Below are 17702 nucleotides of genomic sequence, written 5' to 3'. Positions count from 1 at the left end.
GAATCGTTTCTGTGGATTGAGGAAAGGGTGATATCAAGCATCAAAAAGAAACTCCGCTTAGAAATGCAACAAATTCAGAAAGAAATGTACAGGTCTTCTGTCCAGACCCAACCCGCTGATCTCGGTGAGGCGCCGTGGTTCCTGATCTGTCACTGATGGCTGTAAGATCTTGGCCAGGTTAGAAATCGCAGGGTGTGAGTGCCATTTTTTACAACACATACGCTGCCTGGGTATGAACAGTGACGGATTTGTTCTGCTGCTTGGCTGTACAAAAACAACGGCAGCACTGGCGAAGCCTTACCATCGTATCGTCCGGAGGAGTCGCAGCTCTTCTGTGGTGTGGCCACTCGCAAGAAGATCTGTTGCCGCCAAGAGTGCCTGCGGATCCTCATGGGGCTGTCGGAGCCATCGCGTCCTGGGCTGGACCTGATGTCCAGGTCACTGCAACAAGAAGCAGAATCTGAACCCTGGGGGCTCACCAGCAGCCCTAGCTGGACAAACTGGGCAATGAAGGAGAGTCAATTCAGCTGTGAACACAGGACGCGCCAAGGTCATCTGGAAACCAGGAACAAAACGCCTTTGTTGTCCCTTGCTCCCCCTACTTCACCACCCATTGTCCCTTCCTGGACGGTTTTTAATTATCCACAATAAAACTACAATCTCTACGGCAGACGAACTCTTAAAGCTCAATCGTGAACGGCACAGAGACTTCTGTCACAAGTTTGGATTTCCAGGACTGTCTCGGTTTCAACTATTCGCAAGAGTTAATGTTTGCCCGAGAACCCTGCCCAGCGACTGGGTCAGATTTTATACGAAAAAAACAGAGCTTGAGCCTAATCCATCAAGGCAGAGACGCAATAAGCTGAGAAAACATGTCTTTGAACTGTGGGAGAAACATACACATGGGGGGAGTGGACCTGAGGAAAACATGCAGACTCCACCCTGAAGGCACAGAATCTAGCGTTAGACTAAGAACTGCAAGACGGCCCCCATACTGCCTTACTTCATACTCATTTGATCAATGTACTCATGGATTTCTCTTTTGGTGCGTTTCATTCTTTGACATTTAAGTGGTTTCTCCTATAATTGAGGGAACGCCTTGGCTAGGTCACTTGTACATTGATGAGCGATCTCTGGTCCCTCCAGAAAGCAAATCTAACGTGTTAGACCTTCAAAATAATTAGTGGTTAAAGAACTGAAAATAACAGAAACAGATTAAACTGCACCATTAAGTGTACTCAGAATGGACAGACACCTCAGAACCAGGAGTCAGCATCCATTTTATTTTCAGAGGCACCAAGTAGAGAGCACACGGGAGAGAGTTTAGATACAACACATAAGGAGATCCAAAGGAGTTGTATTCTCCACGAAGGCTGTTTCAATCAGCTCCCATACCTTTTCTTCTTCTTAAAGTCACAGGGCTTGTTCTCATCTACCGGAGCCAGAAATTTCAGAAAGTTGGGAACAGAGGAGGAGGAGTGCAGCCGAGCACGCAGGCCGGTAAGGTGAGAGGTGCTGAGAGCACTGGTGGAGAGAGCGCAGGTCAGAAAGACAGAGTCGCACGAGGAAGACAGGCTCAGAGAGCAGAGCAGACATTCTGTGCATCACTTTTCATGCAGGAGTGAAGTCTGAAATACCAGCCCTGCCCCTCAGAAGAGATGGAGGCTATTGAAGGTGACCTGTTCTTTACTGCACATGTAAACACTGTAAGAGACATGTTGGCGCATGATGGCTTTTGTTTAATGTGGAATGGGATAAAAACCTGAATTTTCAAAAAAATAAAAACAGCAATGTCCTTAATAGTTTTTTCTTCTAAATTGCAATGCCAGTAGGGATTTTTCTGTTCAAATTATGTTTTAATAACAGATTTTAATGTACTGCTTAGCTTACAGAAACTCCTAAAAGGTATTAGGTGGAATGGTGGAGGTATGAAAATGTCAAAAAAAAACTGAGATGGATGTGCAATGGAAAATCACCACCTATCTAGACACATCTAGACTTGGGGAAGATCAATGTGAAAAGGGAACTCAGTTGAAAGAGTGTTGATGCAGTTATTTTCTTCTTTCAGTCGTTTAAAGCGAAAAGCTGCTTATTGTGATAATTTGCAATAACACAGTTAAGACTGGAAAATATGCAAGTTCTCCTGTCATTTTTGTGCATTGAAACCATCTAATTTTCTTAAAGCTTCCTGTGCTGCCAGAAGTGCCCACTGGTTTCACTCCTGATTTCAGCATTTTAAAAGACAGAGAACATCTAAACAGAAAATGAAGGCTCTCAGTTGTTAACTATCAATTGAGAACGTGTATACTACAATAACATGTATTGGGAGCTATATAATACAACAGAGTAACCATATGTTACATGTATACCTCGGTGTACATCAATTGGAAATTGGAATTATAATGCTTCAGGTTTTGTTCTGCACGCGCAAGAACATCTTTAACTGTACAAAGTCTTGCAATCTTTTAATCCATCTTTGTTCATTCCCTGCACACCGCAACTATCTGAATGCAGCAGAAAAATCACACAAAAAAGTTGTCTAATCCAGGGAACAGTTTTTCAGACTTGAAATACATGATGTGTTTTGACAGCTGGGTAGTAATACTCAAGACAGCATGTAAAGCTTTTGCTGTACAGCCTAGACAATTGGCATCAGACAGCCAATTTTAGCTAGTCGTAAAAAGCCGTATATCTCTTCTGAAAAGAGGGGTGAGAAGGACAGGCATCTAGACTACTGGCGAGCAGTCTCACCTCCTCTTCAACATGCGCCCAGTTTGCTCCCCGCCAGTACTCTGCTTTAGAGATTTGAAAAAGTTGGGGGAGGAAACGGAAGGCATCAGGTGTGCCGGAGGTGAGGGCGGAGGTGGTGGAGCACAGTGGTTCTTCTCTTCAGCGTCTGGTATGTTCAAGCTAACAGCCCCCAGCAATTCAGAGAGGGAGGAAAACCACACAAGGTTTAGAAGCCTAGGAAACATGCAGAGCTGTTGCGAAAAACGGAAAACGTTCAGACAGGAGAAGGTGGCGTGACACAACAGAGAAGAAATTTCATTGTAGAAGCGCAAGACATGAATGTAGAAAGTATTTCTGTTTTCAAAGATGGCAATAAAAAGATGACTGTTCAATCTACTGTGTTGTGGAAACACCTCCACTGCCATTTATACCCTGATGGTCCAATGGCTTATTTTCCATAGATCAATACTTATTACTTACTGTACATCCCTGTTTCACTGCTAATCTGCATATCCCTTGATGCCTACTTGCACAATTTTTCACAATTAGAATTCAGATTGACTCACAAACATGAGTTTCTATGATTTTTTCCTTGGGATGTCCTATAAAGCACAGGAGACTCATGTTTCAGAGAAATTACCACCCCTCATTCACCATCTGGACAACGAGCTGGGGTTGATACGTTTTAGATCTCTTGACTTGACATGTTCCAAAGAGCATTTAGTGAGAAATACGTTTCTGTGTTTTCAATCACATAACACTAGGTACGGCCGCACAGAAAAGAACACAAGGAATGTGGGATTTGTAAATAAATGGGTGGTGATATTTATTCTGTTGAGGTGAGGAGCAAGCTGTAAATTATAGGATAGCTTATCTTGTATAAATCAGTTGTCCTTGTTCTTTACCCTCAGACTTTCCCTGCATCTATGAAAAGGTGTACTGACAGGAAAACTGACAGTCCAAGACTTTTCTCCAATTAACATCTTATTACTGTACAACATTGCAGAAACTACTTTACTAGAACAGTTACTCCTCTCAAGCTCACGTTCTGTTCTATGAGGAAATACAGAAAGATTTGAAAAATTCACCAGAACATTTACTGCCACTTTCTGGAATGAGGGAGTTTAAGCTGCATCTACTGTACAACTGATTACAGTAATGGAACAGGTAAAAGTTGATTCCACGCTGAAAGGAAAAGAAAAGAGACAACGTTTTGGCTGTGGAGCCTTCTTCGGGTGTGTAACTTTTTTCTTTTCCTTTCAGCGTGGAATCAACTTTTACCCGTTCCTTTGCAGCCTACGCATGCTGACACAGCTCCCTGCTCAAACTAACAGTAATGCATGGAAAATGACTGAATGGTAGTGCCAAACTACAGACACCTGACCACAAGGGGTCACTCGTGAGTGCGGCACCAATGGTCTACTACACCCAAGGCAGCCCCAAACGCGCCCGGTCAGTCATGTACCGATTCTCTGAGTCTCTAACCACAGCTGGCTAGTGGCTTGGATCGGAACCAGCAACCTCCAGGCTCAAGGTCCCATCCTGCTTCTTCAGGAGATTTTAAGAGAAGGGCCGGATTCTAATTTCTGGCCTGAGAACCCCTGTCCAGGCTCAGACCTCATAAGATCGGGCTTTGCGGGAAGATTTTGCCATGGCAACATGGAGGAACCCTTTTTGTGGCAGGGATGTTTTGACAAAAAGGTAGTTCTACCCCCCTTTACCGTTTCCCCAAAAGCTGGACCGAGCTGTGGGAACGGAGAGGGTGGCCTTTCGGGGGCCCGTACTTGCGCTGGTGGGGCGTCTCGGTGCCGACGGAGTGGTGCCTCAGGAGCTTGGGCTTGGCCACGCTGGGGGACTCCTCCAGGGCCTGCGAGGGCGGCTGGTGGGAGGCGGGCAGGTGGCTGAAGGTGTTGGCCCTGCGCCTGAACGCCAGCCTCTGCAGGTCGGGGGAGGGGCTCTCCAGGAGCTTGAGGTCCCCCGTGGAGCTGTGGGCCTTCAGCGGGCTGGCCGCCACCGGCGTCACCGTCGCTTCAGAGAGCGAGGGCTCCTGAGGGCCGAACATCACCACAGACTATTAAGAGGCGGCAGCGACAGCGGAGACGGAAGAGCCACAGTAAATGAACGAAGGGACCAGATAATGAATTTAGAGCTGGACTCGAAGGAGAAACAAGAACTGCAGTGGCTGTTCAGAACCAGATCAACATTTCAACACTTAGAGGACTGTGGGAGAAACAGTAGGATTTGGTAGGAATACTGGGAACTAACAAATAACAGGTAGTAATGTGGCAATTATGTTATAGCCTAGTCAACTACCTGCTATATATATATACACACATTCTCAAAATGATACAAGGTATACCAGTTTCTTGACAGGACTATCCTCTGCATTAGAGAAGCCTATGGTTATGGTCTGTGACCCATAAGAACAGGATCAAGACTCTGCTTTTACTAGGTTTGCCCGAGATGCACCCTAGCCTGGAACAAGTCAAATAGGAAAAATTCCAGGTACTGTGCCAGCAGATCCTGAAACAAGCATGCCTTAAAAACACAGGATCCACAGCCAAACAGGACTACTTCTGGGTAACAGTCCGAGCTACACAAAATGTAACACAGACTGTTTAACAGAAATGAACAGAAAAGGATGGTACTCACAATCGTTTACCTCTTTTTATGAACACCTTGCAAAAAAATAACGATTGTGAGTGCTATGCTTTTCATCATTCTCATTAGCTCTTGCCATTTGAGGATCTAGCACCCATTACACATGATCGGAATCGCACCGAGCCGAGCACACTCAGAAACACACTTTTATAAGCTCTTACAGAACCCAGCACCCAGTTCTGAACTGGCAGTGGCTTTCTTAAGTGTTGCAGCAAATGAAAAGTGACATGAAAAATCGACTGAATTCATAAAGATGGAAGCACCGGAAACCCCAATGCAGAGGACTATCCACTCACCCTGCTGTTGCTGCTCAGTGTCGTAAAAGAGGAAGAGCTGCCAGCTTCTACACTCTCGAAGCTCTCCTTCTGACCTCTGTACCTGCTGTTTCCCTAGGAGGAAGCAACAACCCAGTTAGTTGATTCACAGTGTTAACACTCACTGGCCACTCACAGAGACAAGGTGACCGCCACCCAGTGTCAGGCCCGCTGGTGAAACAGAATCAGAATGAAACCCAAGACACCTGCAGCACACTGTCTCCAAAATTTACCTTCCAGATGCCCTCCAGAGACTCCGTCAGAGACTTCTTGGCCCGGGACTTCAGCTGTTCCAGGCGGATCCGACTGCTGCTCATCTCAGTGGGCGGATCTTCTGGCACATTCTGCGACGACTGAAAATAATCCCACTCTTGGGGGTTATCATTAGAAAATAAGAGAAAGAATTCTTTTCTCTTTTAGATATTTAGATGTATTTTTCCCCAATCCCCCTACACAACTCCCCAGGATCCTTCCAGCTATTGTCTGGCATAAAACTGAAAAATGTATACAAACTAAAGTAGAACAATTTTACAATAACATAGAAAACAAGTTAACAGTAAAATGATTGACAGCAGCTGAAATGCATGATGTTAAAAAAAAGAGAGAAACAGCTGAGACTTTCTTCATTGATATTCAAGATTGAGGCAAAAAAGTGTTTAGCAGTATTGGCAGAAACCATGTGATGCCATTAAAGAATTTGTGGGAGATTTGACTATAGAATTAATAAATATGCAAAAACAACATTCTGAGCATATGAAAAAATAATGGTTAGTACTTTGCCAGAAAAAACTAAAAGATATTAGCAGTGAAATCACTTTCATCACTCTGCATAGGATAGCATGAAGGATAGCTCTGTGGCTAAGGATCTGTGCCTGTGGCTGGAAGGTTGCCGGTTCAATCCCATGACCAGCAGAGGAATCCTACTCCGTTGGGCCCCTGAGCCCTTGAACCCTGAGCAAGGCCCTTAACCCCAGCTGCTCCAGGGGCGCCGTATAAATAGCAGACCCTGCGCTCTGACCCCAGGCTTCTCTCTCTCCCCGTCTGTGGGCCTGCGTGTCTCATGGAGAGCAAGCTGGGGTATGCGAAAAGACAAATTCCTAATGCAAGAAATTGTATATGGCTATTAAAATGATCTTATCTTATTGTTAAAGAGCAGCAAAGCCGATGAATCTAGATCACACTAGGATTGTCACAGAGCATCTGCCCAAACATTTCTGCTCCTTCCCATGGGGCTATAAGACAGGAACTCCAGCTCAATCATTTTTATTTTTTTTAAATTAAGAACAAAGCATTCCTTTCTTTATTTTTAATGGGTTCATTGGTGTTCTTGGGTGATGAAAGAATTAACATGCCCAAATAGATATTTCTCTAGCCTCTTCGCTTAATAGCTCTCCTCCCTGCTCTTATGTACTAGCGATTTGTGAAAGCACCCAGTGGCAATTTGGTGCCCAGTGCACAATAAAAAAAATCTATTGTATGCATTCCCACACTGAGGTCAATATTAGGCGGAAGTAATCATTTTTTGAGGCTGCAGCAGATTGCAGGACTGAAGGTGATGCCGCGCTTTTATCCTTTAATCTATTGAATTCTGCAAGGCAGAAGCACATAACTCTCAGAGATGGTGTGAGGAGCGCTGTTCCTCTTGTGTGATTCTAGCAGACCCTCAGAGCTCCTCCAGGCACTAACCTGCTTCAAATCCCCATTATTGCTGTGCACATGGGTCCTCTGTCTCTCCTCATAGAGCAACCTCAAGTTTGACATCACCAGCTCGTTTTCCTCCTGCTCGGACTTTGGTCTTGCTTTCTGAAGAGGAAAGACAACACAATTAATCCTGCGTGCTGTTTGGTGTGACCCAACCGTACACAAAAATGGCCACTCTCGGAAATGTGCCGAATGCACATTAGATAGATAGATAAGACCTTATTGATCCCAAAGGGGAATTAAAAGTCCCTTTTAATTCATTAGCTCATTAGCTGTACAGAATTAAAACCTAAACACGGTACACACCTCAGTAGATTTGTAACTTTTTGTTCATTTTCTTTATCTTTTATCTTTATCATTTCCTATCTGAAAAATTAACATAATCTTGCCATTTCACAACCAGAGTCACTTTCAAAGCTTTTTGTTAAACCACACTCTTTTTAAATACGTTTTAAATGCTTAGAAACGAAACACTGACAAAACATCCCCCCCCCCCAGCTCACCACTGGGGCAAAACCCTCTAATCAGGGCCAACCCAAAACTGATCAGTACCCTTACTATATATTTAATATTTTTCACTTTGTTTCGAATAAATGCATCTTTTTTTGTTTGAAGAACCTGAAGTGTGCCAGTCTCCTCTAGAGGTCACTGTTGCTCTTCATTGCACTGCCATCACACAGCTGTTAATACCCCAGAACACCACCCTCGCTGCATTACTTAGCCTAACCAAATGGTCAGGCCTGGGTGAAGCTCCCCTCCACTTCAGCTGCTTTCCAATAACATCATCTGTCCATGATCAGAAAGCCACCCATTGCTGGAAAGGTTGGTGGCAACACGAAACCTATCACTGAAACACACGGCACAAGGCAGGACGTGCACTGAAGGACACGCGCACACACACACAGGCGCATTTTAGAGCCGCCAGTTAATCTAGCCAGCACCTGGAGAGAACACACACAGACGTGGCGATAACTTGCAAACTCCGCACAGATGGATGTCCCAGGCCAGACTCAATCCCCAAGACTCAACCTGTGTGGTAGTAGTGCTGCAAGCAAGATCATGCTGTATACAATTAAAAATGGACACCCCACGATCGCATGATTGACTGCACTGCGAACGGGCAGGTTGCGTGTCTTGCACGGCGCCACAAGTATGGAAAAGCAAACAGAGCTGGCTCTCTTCAAAGCCTGGTCCCTGCATGCTTTACGCGGGACTAACAATTCTTCAATCAGCAGGGGGAGTTCTCAAGACCCGGAGCCTGATGTTGCAGCCCCTGACAGACAATTACAGGAAGGGAGAGGTCGATCCAGTTGTCGCTGGGGCCCTTTCTGCTGGGGTTTCTTTCTTGCCATACTTCCTGCCTTTGAAGCGGTAATCAACTGTCATAAAGCCCCTGTGCTCCCTTTCTAATGTGCAGAATGTGGGATAAGTATTGACAGTGATAGAAGCTCAGGCATTTTTACAACATACAGTAACAAACGCTGTATTGAGATTCATTTTATCTGTGCTAAATGTAACCGAAAAACAAGTTTCACTTGGAAAACGTTTTCACAGCTGTTTGTTCAAATTTAAAACGGATCTAAACAAAGTGAAGACTCTTTCAGCTTCGCCAACAAAAGCAAATGAATTAAAAATTAAAATCAGAATTGGCTGGTTCCAAATAAGCACTTGCACAAGTGGTGCTGTTTAAAATGGGGATGATTAAAAACTATTCTAATTGTGTTTTAGTGCAATGGATGCCATCTCCCCACCACACATCAACAATCTCGAAAAAGGGCGATTGAAGGTACAGAGGAAAAAACTGAACTCAGGTTTGATAGTGTCTCCTGGACATTTTAGATAGGAGTCAAACTTTGGTTCAAATCCTGTTAAAAATGAGTTAATAACATGAAAATGAAAATATCAAAACCAAGCTGCATACGAGACCTCTGAAAATTTGACACTAATTCAAACCTGAGCTATCAAACTGTGTGCAAACCACAAACCTCACCTGAGTTCTTTCAAAGATCGATGCCTGATCCTTGTTGTTCAGTGTTGCGACATGTTTCTGCAGTTCAAGCTTGGCTTTGGATGGATGAAGACCTAATCAGTTGAGAAGAGATTTTGAAATTTACGAATTAAATCAAGCAGGACCAGAACACTGATATAATATTCCGACTGTCCTACAAAATCCACGGCGCAAAGTTATCCTGAAATCTGAAAAAAAAAATGGAAATTGGCTGATAAACTCTTAAATAAAGGAAAAGGAAACAGTCTTAAAATATTTTAGAATCACTAACACTTACAGTAAATAAAACTTTCCAATACTCATTATTTGTAACCCAATACAGCCCCTGTTTCCTGTACTTCAACCAGCTCTTTGCCTTTGTAACTTAGAACAGCACATGCATCAAAGAAAAATCACGTGGTGTCTACTAACTGAGCCGCTGCTTGGTATTTGTGAAAGCGCTAATTCAGTCTTTTTCTCCCAGGAGGGCTGTTTGGCTATATTCATTTTCAACTCTTTGCAAAGCTTGGAGGGAAGTCTGGGCCTCTTCCTGGGTTTCCTGGGCCGACGTCATTACCCTCTATCCTCGCGCACAGCCTGTGGAGGTGCTGCATGGGACAGCTGGCGCACTGCGGGGCCTGCGTCCTGGAACTCTGCTGCCCGGCCGCCACGCTGAACGCCTGCTTCAGGGTCAGCATGATCTCGTCCACCTGCAGCACGGGGACACAAACGCCTTCACGGGCTGCGCAAAGACGCCCCGGGCCGGAGGAACTCTCCCTCCACAAATTCTCAAAAACCCCCCAAAAGGTGCTGAACTGAAAATACTGCGTTCTTGAGCCTGATACAAGTGGAATCTGGCTTATTTTGATCATTTGATCCTATTTTGCTTTGTTGATGGCATTATGGGATATGTGTGAATTATAGTACGCGTGTGTGCCAGTCATAGATATGTTATGCAAAGGAATAAGTAATAGGTTTATTTCATAGCTAAAAGAGAAGAGTGAAAACACAACGTTTCGCTGTGAAGTCTTCGTCAGGTGTGAGCATAGGTATAGCTATGTTACTGCTTGTAAGATGCCTTGGCCACACCAACAAATATTCAAGATGAAGTGCACGTAATACTGAAAACTGATAGATTAATATCCAAATATATAGATAAATAGATTACATTTGTGTACTCTCCAGATCCTCATCAAAATTTAAAAAGACACTAGGAGACAGTGTCACTATACAAGCCCTGTAACATGGTTTGTACACGAATAAAGGAGGTTCAGCTGAGCTGCGGTTCGTTCTGCTGTGCCTGCCCGGTGGAACTCATTGGCCGAAAGCCCAGCATGTGGGATGTCCAAGATTCCATTCCTGTGACTGGCAGGTACTGCAAGTCTGTCAGTTACATGGCCGCCTGGTGCATAGTTTTACCATAATGCTGAAGAGACTTTCTCCATTGTGCATGGAAGCTTCAATTATAAAATTACTATTTTGCATCTTGGGATTGTTGATTTTAGGCCCCGCATCTCAGTTTCGCTGTGATTTATGGGACTATTGTGAGATGTTCCTTCTGATCACATCCTGACTTTACACCAGCACATCTGCTCTGCTGCGGACTGAAACAGCTTCACTTCTGCGCACATCATTCAAGATGGAGAATACGCCCTAAAGCTCAATGAACATTTTACTTTCACTGGTTTGGCAGTTCTCCACGTCAGTGTGGTCAAGGTCCCTAGGCTGACAATCAGGCTTTTATTTAATTAAAAAAGATGAATGTTCTTCAGAGAATAACAACTAACGATGGTCCAAAAACAGGCGGGCAGTTTTCAGACATTTTTACACATGAAAAAAGAATGCTATTTAAAGCATTCTTTTTACAATGATAATGAAGTCTATATGGTATGATGAAAAGCAATGCAAATGATGAAAAACTGGAGATGTTTGCTTTTAACAACACCCAACACGGATATTTCACACCAACTGACAACAGTAATCACAAGAAGGATTCTGAGATCCATAATAGCGTGTTTTAAAAATTAAAAGTGTAGTTTAATTCCTGGCATATCTCTTTAAGTGACTTCAAAAGGGCAGCTAGTTGATTTAGAACAAGGAAATTTGATCCACATGCAGCTCAGACTGTGGGGGGCCCATTGAATGATGTTGGTACCACAGCTGGTTCTACATTGGCTTATATTATCACCATCTATGTCCATGATGGAGGATATGAGAAAAAGCCTTTGCTGGGGTATATGGGCAGTATCCATTGAATCCTGGTTTCCATGGTGTCATTCCTAGGTGACCTCTAATTCATTGCTACTGCTACACAGTACAAGGTTTTCACAATACAGCTGCCTGAATTGGTCAGCACACTTTGCAAGTTCCCTGTGTATTTCATAAGTAAAACTGTACAATGCACATCCTATCAAGATCCTATCAACTCGCATGTCTTCACGAAAAAGAACATGTCATGTTTCGCATTGGTTGCCTTGCACTGCGGTACACAAAACACTGGTCAATTTAATTCAGGCGTGTTGTCCAGATGGCCAGCGTGATCTCTTACCAGTGCTTCATTGGTACACTGGAACACATAACAGACAAACTGGCAGGTCCCGTTTTCTAAAGACTCCCTGCAGATGAATCCAAAGTGGTCCACATGCCGAATTCCCTGTGGCGGGGAAAAGGAAAGTCCTTCATCACTACCAGAAGTGAACCAACCTTGGTCTCGGAGAGTCTCAAGCCCAGAATCAAGTCCTTAACATAAGTCATCTTCAGTTGGCTATTTTTATATGAAGATAAGGAACCTTGTTTAAGCAGATGATCAATTAAACAATTAGTTCAATGGAGAGAAACACTGGTCCTTGAGGGCAGAAAGATATTCTGACTTTGATTCTAAATTATCTCAAAACTACTTAATCGAAACACCCCCCATGACCATAAATAACCATAGGCTGAATTGTTCCAGGCCTTTAAAAGTAGCCTCTAAGTCATCAACTTATAAAACCTGCTGAGCGTGGACTCTGCAGAATCTGAGATTGACCCTCCTGCTTTACAGAAAGGGTGACCAGCCAGACCCTGCAAGTCTAGCAGGCTTTCTACTGTATGGATCCTTTAAATGTCCTCCTTGAACACCTGAAGGCTTGTGACACACATTACTCTTAATTAAATCATTACCTTTGGTTTTAAGCTGTTCATTGAGTCCTTAAACCCCAAAAGCTTCTGGCACTACAGCTGCTGAAGAGCGGAGTTGGATAATCAGGTTACAGAGAGCCCTGATTTTCCTGATAAATGCCTATAGAACAAGTTATTCCTGCCTGAAACTCAAGGTTCTGATCTCTGCTGGAATGAAAACAAGTAAGTCCTGGATGAAGACTCTACTTCACAGAATCAGCATTTCCACCTTAGAACTAGTTTAACTAACATTAACCTGGTTAGCTTAACATTAACCAGTACCCTAAATCAGGATGTGATTAAATGGGATCCTTTAATAGTGTTTCAGTTTCAAAAACTGAAAATTTCCCCCTTTGCGTGTTCACAGGCAGTGTTTTAAGTTTGTTTGCAGGTTCACATGTTGTGGTTGTCTATAGCCAGCAGGTGTCTCCATTGCTTAACCCACCAAACAAGACAATTTCACCACCAGACATTAATGCTTAAGATTTGTCAGTATAAAACGATGACCAAGAAGACAGGGATGAGATGGCAAGCAGACCCATCCAGCATAAGCATGAATGAACTGATCTCAGCACAGATATCAGGTTTGTAAACTAGACTTGCGTTTTATCTAGAGGTATTGGAGAAGCTTGGAAGGCAAACATGAGGGTGAGATTAATCCTGTGTGCACGAGAAACAACAACCATAACAATAATAACAAAACTACTACTATTGAAGTAGCAGTAGTATTATAAATACAGGATTACGTACCTGAGAACAGAAGGAGATTTCTCTGAAGCTTTTTTCTATGGCAACTTTCTTTGTATCTGGACTCACGATGAAGATTTGGGACTGGCCAATCTGCAACAAATCAAATGACAATTCCCTGAGAGACAGAAAGCACTCAGTGTTTATCAAATTATGACACCTCTAATGTCTGTAAAACAGATCATGGTTCCCACTTTTTGGAAGATCCATAAGAACCTAAAGGTTATAATCAAGAAGAGGACATTCGGCCCATTTAGTAGTAAGTGGTAAACTGATTAAAAGTTTATCCAGCTGTTTCTTGAACGAAGCCCAAGTATTGGGCTTCAACAACAGGGCTGAGCTGCTCATTCTTTGCACCTATATCCTGTTAGGTAAAGAAGTGACTCCTCTTCTTGGTTTTAAACGCACTTTTCTGTTCTTTCTGCTTATACCCTCTGGTTTATGTTTCACTGTTTATCTGGAACAGTTCCCTTGGTTAACACACAATAAACAGAAGTGGTTACCAAAGAGGGGTTTCCACATTATTGTTTTATTTCAAAACATGTATGTTTCTTTATGAATTTTAAGTTTCTCCCGAATCCGACATTGAAAGAAAACCATCCTATATCCATAGTCGGTACCCTAGAGGCTTGTGGCTTCAGCAACCAACACTTTAACCAACTCTGAAAAGGTCAGCTGGCACGGTGAGGACTCTTGGCCTTAAACTTGGTCTAAACCCATTGGGTTATTGTCCTTCTTGCAGCCAAGAGGGACAGAACGGCCAAGAAAAACTGATCTTCTGCACTCTGCAATTAGAAATTGTATACCTGGACTACAGCATTTTGATCTTAGACTCCACTGACCACGACCCAGCTACAGAAAAGTATTTTGAGGAAAAAAAAGTGTTTGACACCATCAGGCTCTGTTCTCTGTAGCATCTGGTAGACAACCAACATCAGGACTCACTCTCGCTTTCCTTGTCTCAGCTTGTTGTACCTGTGCTTGGTCATCATCACTGTTGATTCATCAGTTAAAATCTAAGATTTTTTTTAAAAATCAGAACCTTTGGCATGGTTTAAATTTATATTTTGCTGATTTCTACAGAAACACTGTTCTAAATGACAGAAGAAAATTAGTCATTTAAAAATATATAACGATGGCATTGATTTTCAAGAGGGCACAGACTGACTTTTCCTTTAACACCACATATATTATAGCTTGTGGAAAATTTCAAGAAAAGTGTTTCAATTGCCAGAAAAAATTTCAAAGATAAACATAAAAAATAATGGCGTTTTTAAATACTGTCTTTACAAACTCATCAGGCTACTTTTTAACTGCAATATGAGAACTGTTGGTGTTTCAACAGCAGTACACTGGATTCAAAGTTCAAGAGTTTTCCTGGTTTAGGGCACTTTAAATTCAAGGTTAAATGTTTGCAAGACATGGTTTTGGCTTCCTACAGCTGATAATGGAAAGAAATGAGTAACTGTAGCAGAGAGATCAACAGCACAGAACAGCGTATCTATACCTGAGCGTCACCATTCTGGAAACCAGAAAGTGTTATCATCATACAGATTACTGTTTTGCAGAATCAAGGGACTGAAGTATCACTTTCTGAATAACCGAAAGCTTGTGTTCATCACACAGAAAACTCGATGAAGTGATTTTTAGGTCCCCTCTGTTGAAATGTTCTGAAATGTGTTCTTATTGATTGGCTGCGTGATACAAGAAATCTTCCCCATCTCCACTTCTAGTATTTGTTTCTTTAAAAAATGCAAAACATTTTGTAATTACCTGATGGATCTTGTTCCATTCTAAGAACCTGCTGGGGCTTGACCTCCTTATGTGCTGTATAGCCACCCTGTGAACCTTTTTAATTTACAGCTGAGCTTGCAACCCTGTTTACTTACACTATTTATTAAATTGTTAACTATAGATACCTTTTTTGATGGTAGATGGTTTTGCCTTAAATATTTCCCTTCCATTTCCTACCACTTTATCCAACACAGGGTTGCCAGAGCCTATCATACCATGCAACAACCACAAGGCAGGATACACCCTGGATGGGACGCCAGTCCATCACAGAAATGCCTCCCTTCTAGAAGCTAATTCCTCTACAGGCAAGTGGCGAGCTAATTTACTCAGTCTCAGTCACTGCTTTCTGACTTTCTGTGCAGGGCTTTCTCACACCCACACAGGTACATCTTTTCCAGAAAATCAGAAAGCTCTTTTTGACCAATTCACACACAATCGCAAAGCATATAAGGCTAGATGATAGTGAAATACTGTCAATATGGCATACACCTCCTAATCGTGCAGTTATCACCTTGCAGCCTGAACTCTCTCCTGAAATCTCAGAAGCTAAGCCTTGTTAGCAAAGGAGCTGTTCACATCGGTCCAAAATGTCCAAACTAACACTGAAGTATGGTGGCATTGACACTGATGTCAGAGGTACTGTCCTTCAGATTTGACATGAATGTCACCATTTCCAGAAGACTTTGGCATTAAAGATGCCATGACACTGTTCAAATGAGCAGGGGTGTTAACCCTAGTCTCCTGGCCAAATTCCACTCTGGGATTGAACCGTCTGGCCAATCTCACCAGTTATTCAAATGGTGAAGCCATTTCTTCTTGCTCCACCTTATCTCCTGCTTCATTTAGTTTATACACTATATAAATATACTGAAAATATAAATATGCATATAAAACAAAACTAAAATAAAAAAGGATTTTATTACATCGTAGTTACCTGCTAGTTTATTACCAATTCATTGGGCTGATACATTAATCAAACTACATTTGCACCCATTTATACAGGTGGGCATTTGACTGGAGCAATTCGGGTGGCACACCTTGTTCAAGGCTATAACACAGCCATGCACACCTTTCCAGAGAAAGAGTTATTTTTTATAGGAAGGTTCTGCAAAGTGCTGACAGTTAATCAAAAGAACAGAAAAAGCTATTCAACGCAACAAAATTAGCTTTAACACTAGGACTTGGCTGCCTGATCCTGTAATCATACCTACTCCCTGTGTAAAAAGTGGTTCCTATTTTCAGTCCTAAAACATACCAGTTCTTAAACACGGAAGCGCATTCACTATCTGTGCTTTCATAATTGTTTTCCCAAGCCACAGGTAATTTAAGAGACCTGAAATATGTTTCGCTTACTCTGGTTGCTTAGAACATCCAACACTTCATTAACACACAGACAATGTGGGGAAACAATTAAAAAGAAGCAGAATATTAGTATTTATAGCTAAAAGAATAACATTTAAATCAAGAGATGTAATCTTCACACTGTACAATACAGTATTAAGACTTTTTAGAATATTGTGTATAGTTTTGCTAGCAATTTTGCAAAAACAATACTACTCTGGAATCAGTCCATCCAGAGAAGAGAAACCAGGCTTCAACGAATGTCCTACACTGAGACACTAAAAGAAGTGAATGTTTTAATCCGGAACAAAGGAGACTACAAGTGGACCTCATTCAATTATTCAGAATTGTCAAGAGAAATGAGAAAAGATATCTCAATTGACTTATTCAAAATCAACACTGAAGCACGATGAAACTACAGGGATTACATTATACACTGAGAACAGGAGCGGTTTCTTTTCAGAAAGGGAGGTGGAAGTAGGAGTAACCACCCAGACATGTTGTTCAAATTAATATCAAGAAACAGCTGGATGAGATCCTCAGATCAATTGGCTACTAAAAACCATATAAGCTAAGCGGTTCAAATGGCTTCCCTCATTTGTAACCATTCCTAAGATCCCCTGTTCTTAATGGGACTGAGTAGTTAACACTGAATATTTCAGACTGGCTGCAAGTTAACAATCACACTAATCACAGAGGCAGGGGCTACAGTAAGCAATACAGGCAAAAGAAGGACAACACAGAGCAATTTCTCAAACGAATCCCCAAGGAGAGATCTACAAGTGAAGAGCTGTGGCAAAAAACTTTCTCAAAGGCCCACGTCATGTACTATGGATATTTTTGTACTGTCTCTTTCGTTTCAATGCTTTTTTTATAGGTTTGAGAAAAGTCCCAGGACAGACCTCCCACATTCAACTTCTAAATGAGCAAACAAACTTAAGCAGAAGAAAAATAAACTGCGCCATTCCTACAGTAAAAAATACCAACTGTCACAAAAATCAACAAATTTAGACAAACCATGATTGGAAAAGACTCATCCCATTTCCTTCAGCTCACACTTAAGTTACTGAAAGACTCTTATTGTGTCCTGAAATCACAAGACTTACCCATTTATTACATTCCTATTTCAACAATTATGTGCACAGAGGTACAAAAGGCAGACTTTAATCAGTTCAACAACTGTTAATAATTGAATACAAAATAATCACAGAAGAAGGTTGATATCCTGCAAATCCTGGTTTTGTGACCTATGGAAGACCTAAATGTCCTGT

General features: G+C 42.3%; 1 protein-coding gene across 8 annotated transcripts in view; it reads right to left on the bottom strand.

The window, feature by feature from the left end:
* The window catches only part of tbc1d1 (TBC1 (tre-2/USP6, BUB2, cdc16) domain family, member 1), a 93826-nt gene that overhangs the window by 36167 nt on the left and 39957 nt on the right, over window positions 1-17702 (bottom strand). For 6 of the 8 annotated variants that reach the window (XM_069191694.1, XM_069191696.1, XM_069191695.1 and 3 more), the window contains 11 exons: window positions 13300-13389; window positions 11942-12046; window positions 9971-10103; window positions 9397-9488; window positions 7392-7508; window positions 5939-6058; window positions 5688-5780; window positions 4515-4777; window positions 2752-2910; window positions 1396-1524; window positions 302-441 (listed from right to left, as the gene is read on the bottom strand). In XM_069191694.1, the coding sequence (XP_069047795.1) occupies window positions 302-441; window positions 1396-1524; window positions 2752-2910; window positions 4515-4777; window positions 5688-5780; window positions 5939-6058; window positions 7392-7508; window positions 9397-9488; window positions 9971-10103; window positions 11942-12046; window positions 13300-13389 (1441 nt within the window). The remainder of the gene's footprint in view (window positions 1-301; window positions 442-1395; window positions 1525-2751; window positions 2911-4514; window positions 4778-5687; window positions 5781-5938; window positions 6059-7391; window positions 7509-9396; window positions 9489-9970; window positions 10104-11941; window positions 12047-13299; window positions 13390-17702) is intronic. The other 2 variants (XM_069191698.1, XM_069191699.1) reach the window with 2 other exon arrangements.

Source organism: Lepisosteus oculatus, chromosome 1 (genome assembly GCF_040954835.1).
Source record: "Lepisosteus oculatus isolate fLepOcu1 chromosome 1, fLepOcu1.hap2, whole genome shotgun sequence".
In the NCBI taxonomy this organism is placed as follows: domain Eukaryota; kingdom Metazoa; phylum Chordata; class Actinopteri; order Semionotiformes; family Lepisosteidae; genus Lepisosteus; species Lepisosteus oculatus.
The sequence above is the reverse complement of the archived record's forward strand: the minus strand, read 5'-3'. Positions and strand labels throughout refer to the sequence as shown.